Below are 17,240 nucleotides of genomic sequence, written 5' to 3'. Positions count from 1 at the left end.
CAGCAATTCTTCAATCCAGTAATACTGAGGCAAAAGAAAGGCAGTGCACTGAGGTTTACCCCATCCAGGTCTGAATTCTGTTGTTAAATGCTCTGCCAATTTAAATTCAATACTTCTTATCCTGGTCAACCACTCTTAGGGGGGCTTCTTGGTGGAGTAGTAATGAATTTCTACAGTTCACTTGTCCGCATAGAGATCGTGCTGTGCCTGGCAGTAGTCTCCACTGCCCTTCAGAAACTCCATAAATGTGTGACCAAGAACACCACAGAACTGCTGTAAAGAGAGGGGAACAAAGAAAAAAAAAAAAAAACAAAACAGCATAATGAGCACAAGTGAAGCAAGGTTATTCTGAAGACATCAAGCATTATAAAATGAAAAAATACAAGCAGTTAAGCAGTTTCACAAGGTTTATTTCTAGGTTTGCATAAGAATCCTGTTACCTTTTTCGGCAAGGATTACTTGAAAATAAATACATTTACTTAATTCAAAGTTTCCATATAGGGTTGTTTCAACACCAAAATCTGAAATGCATTAAAATACCAATTCAGATGTGCTAAACATAGCAGCAAGAGACCGAGTTTTAAGAACTCCAGTATTTATATAAAGCATAGCTTTTCCACGATACCCAAACAACTGTATTTTCCATTCTGAACTGAGAGACATCACAACACCTACTGACATTACACTGACCTTATGTAGTCCCATGAAGGCAAGGATGAGATTCCCTGAATACTCAAGCTGAGCACAAGACAATTTCTAGTGTTTAAACAAAACTACCAGTCTCTACAAAGATGTAGAATCACTTGCCTTAGAGGCTAAAGACTTACTTTGCATGTGAGCATCATTAATTCACGCACAGAACAGCCGGGGGAAAAAAAAAAAAAAATTAAAAATCGAAATCTACCTGTCTCAAGTAGGAGGTCTTGAAAGCAAACACAAAGTCTTTGTGGTCTGACAAAACAAAGGCAGCTTTTGAACATATTTTGAGACTTTCAAAGTACACAGATTTCTAACTAAGGAACATTCTGCATACTAAAAGCTGAAGACACATGGCAACCTTCATCTGCCTTTAGCTGCTTTTCTACACCATGACTTTATTAATATACCAAGATAGTGGTAATAGTCCAGCTAAAAACATACACAGGAAAGCTTATTGAACAGGCTATTCCTGCCACGGTGTGCTCTCTTGCTATGGTTAAGTTTACACGTAAAAATCACTGCCAGATGCACAACCAGGAAGTAGATAGCTGTGAGTTGCTCTGTGTATTCATTTGCAGATGTTGCTATCTACTGAAATGAACAAAGGATATAGGCTTTTATGCACTGTGGAACCTTAAAGCAGAGGAGCTAGTTTTATGCCCAGCCACAGTTACAGTGCTGCTGATAATATCTGCCCAGGGAACAGAAAGGAAGAAGAGAGAAGTTTTGTTTCCTAAAAGATAAGTATATTTAGTGGTCATATGGTTCAGCTTGTACCTAAATACTAGAGAGAAACATCACTGATCCTACAACTATTTAGCAGAAAAAAAAAAAAATTACTTATGTTGGCCCGTCAACTCCAAACACTGGAAGGAATCCATATATTTCAATACCCAAACAAAACATTGCCCAAGTCACTTTGGAAATGGATTTGTTGAGCATGCAGTGTTACAGAATTGCTATCACAGACTTACTTTCTTAAAAATGGGATTTTTTTTTTTTTGTTTTGTGCCAGCTGGGACACAGTAATATCTGTTCTTTGCCTTCATAAATCTAGTTTTAGCAAACAGAAGATACAACTTAATTGTAGCAATGTTTAAATTTTTTTTAAGCTACAAGCCAGCTCTGTGCATCCATCCACATATATAATCAGGGTAAGCATACATAAAAAAATGAGAAGAGACAGTAGTTCAGTGCTCCACACTCAAACCTTTCCATTCAAAGGACCATGACAGAACTAGTCTGGGCTGAAAAGCTTCCCAGCCATGAGAAAGCAAATTCAAAACATCAGGTCCAACAACTGTAAAGTAAGTCCCAATAACAAACAGTGTCTTAATATGCTTTTCCAAAGGGCAGGAAGAAAAAGTAAAAATAACTGTCATCTCAGATTTGGAGTCAGACCAAGACTCCACTGCAGGCACTAAACCATACACTATAAGACAGTGAGTCTATCTAATGACAATTGGTATTAAGCAGAAGTCATGACAGATCAATAATTGTTGGGTTTTTTTTAAGAGGTGTCTTAGCAATAAAGGAGTTCTTAAAGTGAGATACAATTTAGGAATGGCAACGTCGTAGACATGGCTTTACTCCATTCCCAAGTCCAGAGAAGGGGAAGTTCAGTAATGGAGTAGTAGTAATAGAGAAGATAAAAATCGTTAGGAGTTTGGACTGTAGGAGATGGGTAGAGCTGCATCATACAATGTTACAAAGGACCTGGAGAAAAAGCAGGCCAAACACCTCCAGGCATCCTTTTCATGTTTTCAAACAGCTTCTTGGCAATACGTTCTAAAGATGCACCTTAGTCACAGGCACGGCTTGCAAAAAATAAATCTGCTAACCAATATGAGAAAGAAGTTAGCAGAAAGAAACTAACAGGACAATCTCTCATTCACTTTGCTGCCACTCCAGAGATACTACCACCACCATTTCTGTAAAGACTGTAGGATTAAGTTTGACACTTACTTGCAAAAAAATGACTTCAGTTTTTATTTGTTGTAAATTGAGTGACAGTGAGAACTCTAAATAGAACAGGCATGAAAAACGAGTAAGAAGAATCCTGTGAAGGCAAAGGCCAACAGAGTAACAGGAACCAGCAGAATTCAGACTCGGAAGAACTCCAAGAACCATCATCTGATACATTAACCATGTCCTAGCAGAGGAAGGTAGGTGTGCATTAAAAAGACTCCTAGGACCAGACCTAGGGAACACCTAAAACAGCAACTGAAAAAAAAGAACTGAAGATAGCTTAAAGTGACTTTCAATTAGTTTAAGAAGCAGAACAGCAAAAAGGGACACGACTGCTTTAAGCAGATACAACTGCACAAGGTCTTGTGCACAAGGTCTTTCGCATGCACTGGCAGATCTCATGTTTATCTCTTCTTAAGACTGCTAAGAGGAACCACAGCCGGTCCTTTCCCTGGTAGAGGATGAGGGAGTGGAGGCTGGCAGAAACAGAAAAGCATGCAAGTGAGGTTAAGGAGATGGAATGAGATCACTAGGGTAAGGAAAAGACCTTTCAATCTGGGGGGAAAAGAATGTAGAGTAACTGGAAACAGTTAACATGACCCCATATTGGGGCAGGTAAGAAGTACTTAGGATTCATCCAGCCTGGCAGGCAGGCTGCCCTTAGTATCCAGCTAGGAGTACTCAATAGGATACCAGACAAACTCATTGTGGAGGTAAGGAGGAAGGCAGGCAGCAAAGCATTAGTTAATTAATAAATTACACTTTTTAAAATGCAGATTGTTAATCACACCCAGAAACTGGGTGCACAGTTCAAATTCCTACACAAAGCTGAAGCAAGTACATTACGCAATGTTAAGTTTGACTTCTATGTGTAATTAATCCCTACAAATGAATTCATTTCATTAATACTGACTTAACAGCTAGCAATTAGACACATCAGCACCTTAATAATTCACACAACTAAGGACCTAACCAAGCACATATTTGAGTTTCACCATTTGCCTTGGCAACTGCTGCTGCCACATTACAAAGGAGCAAAGCTCAGGTTTTCCTTTGATGTGAATGCCATCAATTCTCACTGTTTCTAGCCAGAAAGCTCCACATGCAGACCAACTCCTTAAGGCACCAACACACTGTACTATCTTCAGACAGCTTTGCCAATCAAGTTTAGCTTTGCTCCCAGAGCCAAACAAAAATTAAGGACAAGTAATAAATTATCATGCTGTTTGTGTTATGGCATTAAGCCAGAGTGCAAGGCCTCATTCATCTTTGGCAAAAAGACCTGCAAGGTGAGAAATCAGCTATAGTTTCAGCCATTAAAATCACCTTGGGCTTAGGGGGAACTCAAACAAGGTCAAGAACTTTCAAGAGGTTTGGAAATACAGCCTTAAGATTACTCTATTGTCTCAGATAGTTACCTAGTTTGTAGGTAAGCTATCAAAAAAGTCAAGATAGTGTATGAAAACGTAAGGCTGCATAAGTGAAACTCAAATGCATAGTATTGCATGTAGAAGTTTCTTTAACAGAATGACACCAGCTCATCATTTGTACCATCAAGTTGGGTACTCCAGTATATTCTTTTCAATTTTCATGTGAGTTTTCCTTGATGAAAGTTAACACTGAAGGGTTCTGAAAACAAAAGCATCAGTTTCTACTAGTAACAGAAAGCCAAACAACATTTAGACTGTTAAGATTCATCAAAATAAACTTGGAAAACAAAATCAAGGTTATTATGTCAGGACTACCTATTAAGAGAAGGTATCCTGTTCAATATGGGATAAAGTTATGTTAATTATGATTGCACCATCCGCTATCATTTATTTATGCTAGAAGTCATAGAATTGTTTTTTTCAACCAAGAGGAAGATATCTTGAAAATAAAAGTTTTAATTCATGCCTTTCTTTGGGACAGGAAGCAAAAGTATACCTCCTCATTAACAAGCAGATTCTCATGTATGTTAATTCTAGGTTTGAAACAATGACTTATGTCTGGCAAAAACTGCTTACGAGAGTAATCTATTAGATTGTTACTCATATGTGGAAAGCAGAGAGGTGTAAGGTTATCCCATGCTATTGACATTCTTGTTCACAAGTTGGTAACATCTTGAGAAGCAAACAAAAGCGCTTGTTTACAGTTACATGACACTTCACTCTACCTTAAGAAGATGTGCAAGACTGTTCACAGTTGCTCAGTCCACCTGCTTGTAGACCAGAAACATTTATACTCAGAACTGGGATCACATTCTGGGGAGTCAAGGCCTGCCACACACTCACCCACTGAAACCACAGAATCAAAACTAGAAAGCTAAAATAAACTACATTTCATTACAATTTAAGAACACCTGCAAGTAAGTTCAGTAACACAAAGGCACTGAAGGACAGAGGGACCTCTTACTATTCAAGGCCTAAGGAGCAACTGCTAACACAGGCAAGAAGGAGCAGGAGGGTAAGGGGTACAAACCGTGGAGCCATTACGCAAGACAGAGGCACACCTTTGTTAAGTATTGTTGACAACGTTCACCTCCTATCTACTGGGCACATGAATGCCTGTATTATGATAGCCAGAGTGATAACACTACCCATTTTGGACCAGAGAAAGTGAACCATGGCCTAATAAAATACACCCATACATAACAGCTGGGAGATGCCAAAGGTTTATCATAAATTTGTTACAACAGGGCTCTCTGAAGGAAGGATGTTTCTTGTGGTTTAAGTATGCAGTTTAGGGGAAGAAAAAATTATCTCAAAACTTCCTGTATAACAAGTCAATGCAACTTCCAGAAGTGATGAAACCGAGGCTGTGTGACTGTCTTCATAGTTCTTCTGCTTGGACTATGAAAAAAAACCATGCAAAACAGCCTTGGGGAAACAAAGACATCACAGAAATCATTCCATCCCCTTGTCTAATGCATCCTTTTTTTTAGCTTCTGAAAACAAGGAGTCTCAAAATGACTTAACACTGTCACTTCAATAGCAAGCTACATAAATCCTGTCATCCTACTGAAAAATTATTCCATTGTGTTTTAAGCACTAACATTAGAAATTTAGCATATACATGCAGAGGCAGTTATTGCTGTATTTTATTGAGTCTAATAAAGGTATCAGTGACCAATAAGAAGTCGTGCCTGTGAGGAAAGCTGTAAGAAGTTATGGACTTACTTTTAACAAAGGTAGCTCTTGTATTGATCGGATAGAGGCAGTTTTAGTTTTTTAAATATAAGGTAACAATCTGATACTAGTTCAGAATTCAGTAATACCCTGATCTGGGTGTTCTGGTTAATCTTTAAGAGAAGAAATGATCACTTACAGTCAGCCTACACACTGGAACAGATCCAGCATTCTTACGTGGCACGTATTCTGTCAGAACAGGAAGGTTTCACAAGATAGAAGTTATTAGATAAGGCTGAATTCTATTTATTTACTGCCTTACCGACACATTTAGTTTCATTAAGATGACTACATTCTTCTCCCTTGGCTACTGCTACATCTGTCACTCATTTTTCTTTCTCACTTTCACATTTCCTCCCATGGCTGTGCAACTTCCGTATTGTCTTTTCAACGTTTCCCACCCAAAATGATTGTATTCCTACAGGACAATTTCAAAACCCTTTGCTGTTCCATCAATGGAGTACTAAGAGCTGACATTTAAGTATCTTCTTTGGGTTTTTTGATTTGACGGTTTTATGAGATTACAAGGAGACAGGAATCATGCTTCTGAGTCACTGCTTTGGAAAGACTCCGCAGATGCATGTAGACATATTGGAAAGTTGTCTCCAGCAGCAGTTACCCCAGAATCACAGGACCCTCATGCAACAGAGACTGTGCATTTGTCAGCTCATACTGTTTGCAACATGTGTAGCTGGCTACAAGGCAGCAATCAAGACCCGGGCATAACTGCCACTAATCTTGCTTCTATTACATTCAGTAGTTAACTTGATTTCAATAATATTGTCTTTCTTGCTTCCCTGCTTTTGGAGAGTGCACTACCACCAGCAAGCCTTGCATTGTTTGTGCTTAAATACACACTGTACTCTGTGGTTGGAGAAGTTCATAATCTCAATGTCTGTGCTACCTAATGGAGTACAAAAAAAAAAAAACAAAAAAAAACTAAACCCAAAAAACCAAGCATAGGAGGAAAGCGAAAACTTCTCATGCTGAACTGTGATCCACCTCCAGAAGGAAATGCCTTCCTTGAAAAGCCAGATGGCAAGGTCTTAAAAGCAGGTTCGGTCAAACTTAAGGTATTTGACTGCATTCGTGAGTTTCTGAGGGTCAATGGGGTACTCTTGCAGAAACATCCACCTCAGCGTGTACTTAATGACTCCTCTGCGGACCTTTCCGCCCGCTGAGCAGCCATCTAACAGCCCAGCCCGACGGAGGTCGGCTGCATCCGTGAGTTCAGGCATACCCCACCTCTGCTGCACAAAGCTCATTTCAGAAAGGATTCACGTCCTCGCTCGTCGGATTCCGACTCCCCGCCCGAGCACGCCGGAAACAAAGACACCGCCCCAGCTGCCTTCGCCCTGGCCCCGGCGGCGGCGGCGGCCCCGCACACGGGGCCACGGCGAGGGTGGACGACAGCAGGCCCCGCCAGCGCCGGGTCCCGGCTGCGCTCGCCGCCCTCAGCCCCCGCGCTCCCCACTACACTAATTGGCCTGCAGGCGGCCACGGACAAGCCCCGGCTTGCCCGGAAAGCCGCGGGCTCCGGTCGCTCTCAGCGCCGCGTGAGCCGCGGGGCGCCTGGTCCGCCCGTCTCTCCCCGGCGAGGGGACGCTGCCCCGGCCGTGACACCGCCCCGCGGGCCAGCCCGGGCCGGGCCGTCGCCCCAGCTGCAGCGGTCACGAGTTCGCATCACGCTTCGATCAGGCTCCCGACGCGGAGCCATCTTGTCGCCCGGAGCCGCCGCCCGGCTCCGGCCTCCCCCCCGGCAGGGGGCTCCCGGCCCCCATCGCCTCCGCGCCGCCGGCCTGACACGGCCCAGGGGTACGGGAGTCCCGACTGCAGGGGCGCTGCCCTTCCCGGCGGGCACCTGCCCCGGCCCGACCGACGCCGCCAGCCAGACACCGGCGGGGGGAGGCCGGGCCGGCGGGCGGGGCCGGCTGCGGCCAGGCTCACAAAGCGGCTTTGTGCCCCGGCTGGGCCGCTCGGGAGCCGCAGAGAGGTCGCCCCCTCCTCCTCTCCCGGCAGAGGGGGGAAGAGGGGCAGCGGCAGGCGGGGGCAGGAGGAGAAGAACGCCGGGGGCGGGAGGAAGGCCGAGCCACGCAGCGCCGCAGCCGGGCTGGCTCGGCTCTCCTGCGGCCCGCCAGAGAGGAGCCGCAGCCCGGCGCGGCGAGAAACCGCCGGAGCCGGCGTGGCCCGGGCGACAGAACAAAGAGACAACATGGAGGAGACAGAAGGGTGGGTGGGGGGGAAAGGGAGGTGCGGAGGCGCGGGAGCCAGGCACAGGCGGGCAGCCGGCGAGGGGCACGCCTGGCAGGGCTAGAGGTTGGGGGGGGGGGGGGGGGGGGAAGGGGGGAAAGGCGAGGCGGGTCAGGGCGGCGGACGCGGGCAGGCGACACTCACAGGAATATGGTTACTCATTGAAGACTGTAGCCTGATCATACAGCCGGGGTGCGGGCGCCACCGCCGGGGGCAGGAGGAGCAGAACCAGGAGCAGGAGGCGGAGGCGCTGGAGGCCGCGGAGCTGCCGGAGGGGGTTCGGCGGCGGAGCGGGGATGGACCATACAGCTGCGGCAGCGGGCGGCTCTGCAGGCTGGCGCGGAGCGGACGCGGCTGCACCAGGAGGGACACTCGGCGCCGCCTCCCTCACAAGCGCCCCGGGGCCCGCCCCTCGCTCACGCGCGTCGGCGACGAGCGTCGCGCCCGCCCAATGAGAGGCGCCACTAGCGCGTCCGGGGCGGGAGCCAGGCCGCTGGAGGGGCGTGGCGGCGGGAGGGAGGCGAGAGGCGGAGGCAGCCGGCGAGAACCGGTTACTGAATGGAGCGGGTGGCGGCGGGGCCGGGTAGGGGCGCGGCGCGGCGGGGGCAGAGCGGGACGCGCGGGGATCGCCTCCAAGGGGCCGGGCCGGGGCCACTCTACGCGGGAGCCCCGCCCGCCGCCGGCTTCTGCCGGCGTCTTCGCCGGGAAGTGAAGCGTTGCCCCGGGGCGGCGAGTTCGGGACTCTTCGCCGCGGCCCGCCGGTTGCGACCGGCCTCTCCCCGGGGGGTGGAGGGGGGGTGAGGCGGCAGAGCTGTTCGCTGTGAGGGCAGTGGGAGGCGGGGTGGCGTATGGCGGCCCTCTGGCATCGGAAGCGGGGAGTGGAACGCTGGCGGCTTTGCGTTTGAATCCCTACAGCCCCTTCCCTCTCGGGCTGCAAAACATCTTCTGCGAGTTTGGTGCTAATTGGAAACTCTTAGCGCGTTTTGTCCGCAGATTATTCTGTCCTTTTAAGTCGAGATAAAATCATGATTTCTGGTTTTGCAGATGCGAGATCAGCCTAGTAGGCCAGAAGTGGTGTGGGAGACAATATGGACCCTCTCATCCCTGTGGTCTGGCTCCTAGGAATCGCTGTCTCCCCAGACACCGGCGATCCTGACGGGCAGACGTCTGGTGGGTGAAATCCGGTGGTGGGGAACACCTGTGGTACCGCTACCGTGCGTCACTGGGGGGGCAGGGGAGTCAGTCCCCAGCTGGACACCATCAACCTGGAAAACACCTTAATGTGGGTCAGCGCTTGCTTCATGAAATAACAAGCTATTTTTAGCTTCACTTAGTCTGATACTGTTCTAGTTATTTTTAACTACTTAAGCCTTTCTTCTGCATATTGCGTTTCTGTTACTATACAGATTATAAGAGTATGCAGAACTTGTTTTCGATCTAAAAAATAAACAACTCAGTTCTGCAGCTCAGCAGTTTGTATTGGCCTGTACAAAGGCATGTCTGATTTATGTTTTTGCCCAGATTTTCTATTTTTGTATAATGTCCAGAAACTGTAGTTTGTACAGAGGAGGTTTTCGTTGTAACTGACATGTGAGAGATGTGCTATTCAGAACATGTCTGTGTTACCTTTCACTCTGCCTGACTTTAGGTGTGCATAAGCTAATTTCTGACCAGGAGCTGTCAGACCTAGCTGTCTCTGCTAGGGTAATATACTCAGCTTTTCTGGGCTATAAACACATCTGGGCTGTATGTATTTACATTTGCATTTTGTATTTACTGACTGACTCAGGGCACGCACCTAGTGAACTTGCAGTTGTTTCCACTTCTGCATGTAAAACTTATTGAAAATGTGCTCAGAATCCTACAGGAAATAAGAAGATGATCCCAAGGTTAATGGCTGCTTGGTATATTATTTATTTGTTGGTGGTTACAATGTTAGGAAGGTTTTGGGGAAAAAGAGAAAAAATCAACACAGCTTCTCTCTCTCATCAATAAATCTTGAGAAATTTGCTGTGGATAGAGTTCTGAGACAGATTAAACAGCTCTTTACCTGTTTTAATCCATGCTGTTGTTTTATTTTTTTTTTCCCCTCAAACAATGCAAGCGTTTGTTTACTATTTCATTGCACATTAACCTGATCAGGATTTTAGAATCAAATTACTTCCTGCTGCAACATCCTGTCAGTACTATAGCACAGTAGTTTACACTGCAAATGAAAGTTACTGACAGTTTCTTTGAAATAAGAAAGGATTTAGCTCAGAAAGCTTTTAGTATAAACACACATAGGTTGGTGGTTTTATTTTTAAATTTAAGAAAGAATGCTGGTGTCACTTTAACTATTTAATATTCATTTTTATTAGGATTCTCCCTAGCTGGATCCCTGTCTGCAGTCCCTGTGCTTTACTGTCTGAAATGACAGATATTTGGAGTGTTAAAAGTAGTCTACAATAAAGTAGTCTACTATTTCATATAACATAGGACAGAGTCAAAGATATTTATAGGAGAGATAGACAAGTGGATAGTTACAAGATGCCAGCTAGTTGAACTTATGAAACAGTGAGCTGAGGGGGGAGAAAGTAACCGAAAGAAGCAAGATTCCTGAAGAACTTTAAAGATAAGAAAAAGGAAATGCTTGTAAAGAGAAGTCTGTGGGGTGAATTCAGAAGAGACTGATGTTATCGGTTTGAGAAGCAAAGATGTGATCACCATTGTGGTGGTATTAGAAAGACTGATACAACTTTTATTATAAGAGGCTCTAATAGGGCAAAGTTTGAATTTATTTTTGAAGCAGTGTGAGTCAGAAATAAAATTTGGGCATAGCTTGAATGTCCAGCGCTTACCTGGTTGACTATTACCAATATTTTTTGAAAGTTTTAATAGGAAGTTGTGCATTAAACCAGTCAATTTAAAGAATACCAAATTTTCAAAAATCAAAATGTCAAGCTGTACCTTAATGATTAATTTCCTTTTTTTTTCCTAAAAAGTACTGTTTTATAATCTGATAATTTGATGTTAACTTTATTCCCTGAAGTACAATAGTAAAAAAAAAATGTCTCTATGCAGTTTCTTTATGTAAAGTTGTATATACTTTATACGCTTTGTTAGCCATTTTTGTCAAGAAAGGGAATCCTAATTACATTAGGAAGCGATTTTTTACTTCTGATCATCTTTGTCAACCTTCCTGTAGTTACAAAAAATCCATTATATTAATTTTTAACCGGAGGGATTAGAACAGGAAGTAGTCGTCAACATGCAGTCACACAGTGTCTGAGCATCACTTTGAAGTGGTTCCTATTAATTTCTTGCTTGAGAATGCTGCTACTGTGGGATTTATGAAAGTTAAACATTAAAGTATTACTCTTATGTTTGAAATATGTATCTTTATGTATCAACTAATATAAATATTACTCAAAGAGTTAAATAAAAATACTGATTCTTAATGTGCTTGTCTTTTGCAGACACTTAACTTCCTTAGTCCCTCTAGACAGAAGTCAGTGGCCCCTGACATTTATGTGGGTGTTCTGTATCATAACATGACAGCAAAAAAACCCCCGAACAATTGCATACTGGAAAGAAATAGCAGAATCTGAAGTTGTTTAAGTATCAGTTGGATGTAGTTTCACTATGTTTATGTGAACTAATCCTATTTTAAATTTGAATGGAATCGGGAATTTTGTATAGATAGTGATGTAATGTCCGTTACTAGTCTATCTATATGGAATTAATTTACACACTTAAGGGTTTGCTGGTTAGATCTTTGATTTGCTGATATTAAGCTTTTTGTGGTGAAATTTCTGAAGGCTGTATTTATGCCCATGTCACGCCAGTGTTTAAAAAGGTGAAGTGAGTTGACTATGACCGGGTTAGACTGTCATCTAATAGAAAATTCATACATGAGTTTAAGCTGATTAAAACAAAAAAGAATTAAAGGGTAAAAATATAATTAATGCAAATCAATGTAGTTCTAGGGAAAGTAGCTGTTGTAAAGAAAGCTGACTTAATGCTTTGATAAGATTACAAGATTGGCATAAAAGTAACTGCATAGCTGTAACACGAAATGTTCATGTTTTCAAACAGTTTTATCAAAGGAGTATAATCAAAGATCACTGAAAAAACCCAAGTGTGACTGATGCAAAGGCTGATGAAAAGCAAGTAACAATGAGGTCGAGGTAGTTATGCAGAGTAATCTAGATGTTTAGTAACTTGTGTTCACTTGGAAGTGTATTGTAGTACAGGCATATGCAAAGTCATACAGCTAGAACCAGGAACATGAGCAAGATTTCTAAGTTTTTAAGAATGCTTCTGTTACTCTAAAAAGAGTCTAGGGATTATAATGGACAAGTAAGTCATTTTGAACTCCCAGGGCAGTGCTGTAAAAATGATCCTTATGTGATCCTTAGATACATAACATGAAATTGTGAGAAGGAGTAGAGAGATTTTTATTTTTAAGTAGCATCAATACTAACTATTGAAATATTGTGTGCAGTTCTGTTGACCACAGACAGACCTCTCAAGTTACCTTATTTTCTGATATCAAAAAACTGCCAGTGTGTCTGGAGCCTGTTGTGGCATTTTCCATGTGCCTTATTACCTACTCCTTCCTTTACACTTACCACTCCTACTCTTAGACCTTTTTCTCTTCCCTCTTCAGATTAGCTTCAGCACTGTGTTGTCTCTCAGATTCTGTGATCTTCTGGTTTTCTGGTGAACAAGGTAATGGACTAGAAGAGACTGCAAGACAGTGTCAACTGTTTCTGTAAAATTTATGTTTGAGATGTGAGAGATGCACGGCCATGTCTTAGAAGAGAAAGTGATGTCTTGATGAGAATACAAAATTGCAAAAAATATTCAAAGGCTGGAAACAGTGAGACATGCAAAGGACTCTCCCTATTTAACTCAAAAAGTCGATTCAGTGGTGTCTCACAAGGAGGAAATATAGGCTGTTAAACAATTCTTAATTTGAAAAGTATGGTGGAATGGATGATAAAAGTCTGACAAATTCACATGCTCTGACAAATGTAAGTTACTGGGTTCAGTACAGGAGTCGCTGGCTGAAATTTCGTGCACTGTGATGCAAAGGAGATCATAAACTGCAAAATACAGATTTTCACATCTTGAGGTAAGAATTTAATGGGAAAATAAGGCTTTTAATAGAAGGTCCTTTATTTGAGGTTTTTTTTAGCTAGTTCAAACTCCTCATGGTATTTATATCACAATGGAGATGTATAGTTTCTTAAATTTTGTCTCACCTGAAAATTCTGCTTTTAATATTTCTAGAGTTCATTAATACTTAGAGTACTTTACAATACTTTAACTGAGCGCTTCTTTATATTTTTCCACTGATTATAATTTCTTTGTATATATTAAATTTTTCTGAATTACTAGGTTTCTTGCTCTTGTCAATTTTTACTATGTCAACTTTGTTTCTGTGGCTAGGTCTCATTTATTCCCCCCTCTAGCATATTTTCCTCTTTATTGTTTGATGGATGTCTTAATTCAAAATCTATTTTCAAACTGCATCCTTTTGTCCAGTTCTTTAAAAAGTCTCATGATCTAGTCAGGGATGTCCCTGCTCCTTGCGGGGGGGTTGGACTAGATGACCTTTGAAGGTCCCTTCCAACCCTAACCATTCTGTGATTCTATGATTTCTCTCCTGTGTCCAAGTTCTGCTCGATAGCGCAGTCAGGAAGCCTGTTCTGTTTCCATGGCTGGGGCCCGCGTGGTCACAGCATATGTTTGAGCCCTCTGCTGCTGACATACAGCGCCTGAGGAACACCGTTCGAGCAGAAGACTGATGGAGCAGACCTGTGCTCTGTGCTAGAGGAGAGAGTCTTTCTGCTATGGAAATTTCTGTGCTGATGTGCTGGAGATACATTTGATGTGTTTGTGGGTTTGAGTGGAATTAAGTGGTTGAAGAGTAATACAGAATAAAGCTTATTGTAGGAAATTTACGTGTGTTACTCTGGCACGTTATCAATACTGAAAGACTTTACAGTAGATTCTTCGTATTTGTTTGGTTTCTTTGGCCATGCACATTTATAAAAAGTACTCTGAATTAATTATGATGATTTAGCACAGACCTTTTCACCCATTAATGTAAATGGGCACTTATAGACAAGGTGTTGTAGTTTAGCCTCAGTCGGGGCCAAACTACGCAGTCTCTCTCACTCCCCCCACCTTGCAGTGGGACAGAAGGGAGAATTGGTAAACAAAAGGCAGCAAAAACAGTGGGTTGAGATGAAACAAAAAATAAATTTAAGAGAGATAACAGAAGAAAACAAAACAGTGATGGAAAACAAATACAGTACAATGGCTCACAACAAATCTCAATCCCCAGTTTCTTCCCACATAGCAGCTTCTGCAACTCGTCTTGTAGGACTCGACACAGCAACTTCTTCACATCTTCACTTTCCTTCTTTTTTTTTTTCAGCAAAGCAAATGGCTACTCCAGTCAGTTTGTAAATGTATTTCAGTATGTGCAGCACCATCAGGATAATACTACTTGAAGCAAATTAATATTTTCATTTATATCCTTATCTATCATACTCATGAACATTTTTTTTTTTTTTTAAAAAAAAGGTTCCTACCTATAATTTTCTCATTCCCCCACTGCCTTGCTCAAATCCATTAATTCTCTAGAAACTAAACCGGCATGCATTCTTTATCACAACATGCATTCTTTATTACAATTATGTAATATCTTAACTACTTTCATGTACTGCTTTTTCTATGTGCCATACATTCTTTATTTTTAAGGATTTTCTTTTACCTGTGTTTGACAACCCTTCTGCTTTTTCTCTGCTGGCATTATAGGAACTGATGAAAAGTAACAATATTGTTTTCTTCATCTTATTTGCCACAAGGCTACATTTTCTTTCTTTTATTCCTGTGATCTCAGTCCTCTATCTTGTGCATCAGGTTTCAAGTATTGCAGTTTTCAACCTCACAAGCAGAGGTAAAAATGTATTACTTTATTTATCCCTTCTGAATGGTCAGGAACTTGGCTTTATATTTAGCCTTAGGGATCAGTTGGTTTTCCTCTCCTATATGCATTATATTTCTTCTATACTGTCTTTATCAAGTTCACCTGCCCTGAGCTGTCCATTGCTGCCTATGTATTTGTACGTTTTCCTTATGTTGTCTCTTCTGCCATGTTATTATATGGCAACAATTGTGTCAAATGTTGTCTTCAAAGTAACTGTCATTGCCTTCAGAGAGTGAATTACGATCATAGATTCATAGAATCATCGAACAGTCACGGTTGGAAGGGACCTTTAAAGGTCATCTAGTCCAATCCCACTGCAAGAAGCAGGGACATCTTCAACTATATCAGGTTGCTCAGAGTCCCATCCAACAATAAATGTCATTAATCTGGTGTTGGCACTATAGAAGATATAATATAAAACAGGAAACAAAATGGTAAATACAGAAAACCCTAATCAGAAGACTGACTTATAACACAGCAAATTTATGAATTAGTATTCACACAATTTCAGACATTTAGCTCAAGATAAATCAGAATAATTTCCCTTAAAGTGCTGTTCTGGTTTTGTTAGTGAGGGGGGGCCTAAGGTGGCAGCTTCTGTAGGAAACTGCTAGAAGTTGCTCCCCTTTGTTTAGTGGACTCGGCCGGGCCTAGGGCAGATCCGCTGCTGGCCAAGGACAAGCCAATTGGTAGCAGAATGTCCTGTGATAAGGCCTCTGCGATAACGTATTTAAGAAGGGGAAAACAGAAAGAGGGAGGAGAAGATGTGAAGCAGCTGAGTGGGGGTCAGAGAGGGGGAGGTGTGAGCCTTATGGGCCTTGCAGGCCTCACCCTCTGGCCTCCTGCTGGGCAGCAGGCTGGGCCTAACTCGGCCAGACCTGGCTGCAAGAAGAGGAGAGGAGATGAGCAGTTGAAGTGAATAAGATGTAAAAAGGATCCTGAGAGGTGTCTGCCAGCCTGTTGTGAGGAATGGCTGCAGATGCCAAGGTCAGTGAAGAAGGAGGGGGAGGAGTAATGCGGCTCCTGGCCAAGATTCCCCTGCAGCCTGTGGTGAAGACCATGGTGGAGCAGGTTGTCCCCCTGCAACCCATGGAGGTCCATGGAGGGGCAGAGATCCACCTGCAGCCCGTGGAGGATCCCACGCTGGAGCAGGTGGAGGCCTGAAGGAGGCTGTGGCCCATGGAGGGCTCGCTGGGGCAGCTGTCCTGGAGGGACTGCACCCTATGGAAGAGATGACCCACGCCAGAGCAGTTTCACAAAGGACTGTGGCCCATGGGAGGGACCCCACGTTGGAGCAGAGGAGGAATGTGAGGAGTTCTTCCCCCGACGATGACAGCGGCATAAAACAACGTGTGATGAACTGACCGCGACCCCCATTCCTTTTTCCCCCCCACCCTGTGCCGCTCGGGAGGGGAGGTAGTAGAAATAATGTTAAGCCCGGGAAGAGGGAGGGGTGGGGGGAGGTTATCTTGTTCCCTGTCTCATTCTCCTGCTAATTTTAGAAATAAATGAATAGTTTTCCCCAAGTCGAGTCTGTTTTGCCTGTGACGGTAACTTTAAGGATTTCTCCCCATCCTTATCTCAAACCTTGAGCAGTTTTTCTTATATCATCTCCCCCTATTCTCTCGGAGGGTGGGGGGAGCGAGAGAGAGACTGCGTAGTCTGGTCCCGATCGGGGCAGAACTACGACAAGTGCAAAACCAGACACCTAACTTTGGGCTGCACGTCACTTAGAAACCTACTGTAGTAGGATACATCCCACTTAAGTTTTGCCATCATGAGTTAGGTGTCAAATGTGAGGTAGTGATCTAGGCTTCCTAGATCAGATGAATTCAGAGAGAGAGACAGAAGCCCTTCTAGAGGGTAATTAATCCTGTTCTGAAATATTTAAGATGGGATAAATTGCTTTTCATCAGTATTTCTCTTGGCTGTAGAGAAAGAATTAGAGTAAGCACCTGTATTTCAAACTGGCCACATGAGGTAACATGAATCTTGTCCCCGTGGGCAACTTAAGGTGGATGGTTATATAAACTCCCCATAGTGAATCACAGAATGGACCTTTGGAGGTCATCTTGCTCAAGCAGGACCACCTGGATTCAATTATCCAGATCCATGTCTAGATGACTTTTAAATATCTCCAAAGCTCGGGACTGAATGACCTCTCTTGGCAA

The 17,240-nt window shown here is 43.4% G+C and overlaps 1 protein-coding gene across 1 annotated transcript; it reads right to left on the bottom strand.

The window, feature by feature from the left end:
* Positions 1–132: 132 nt before the first annotated feature.
* LOC147601213 (uncharacterized) lies at positions 133–8,488 on the bottom strand. Its single transcript, XM_086744275.1, has 2 exons — positions 8,229–8,488; positions 133–273 (listed from the first exon to the last, which is right to left on the bottom strand). Exons 1-2 carry the CDS (start codon positions 8,265–8,267, stop codon positions 178–180), a joined length of 135 nt encoding a protein of 44 aa, XP_086600401.1. The 5' UTR covers positions 8,268–8,488; the 3' UTR covers positions 133–177.
* Positions 8,489–17,240: the final 8,752 nt, after the last annotated feature.

The sequence above is a fragment of the Chlamydotis macqueenii genome, chromosome 3 (assembly GCF_036417535.1).
Source record: "Chlamydotis macqueenii isolate bChlMac1 chromosome 3, bChlMac1.mat, whole genome shotgun sequence".
Classification (NCBI taxonomy): Eukaryota; Metazoa; Chordata; class Aves; order Otidiformes; family Otididae; genus Chlamydotis; species Chlamydotis macqueenii.
This window is presented reverse-complemented; position numbering and strand designations above follow the sequence as displayed.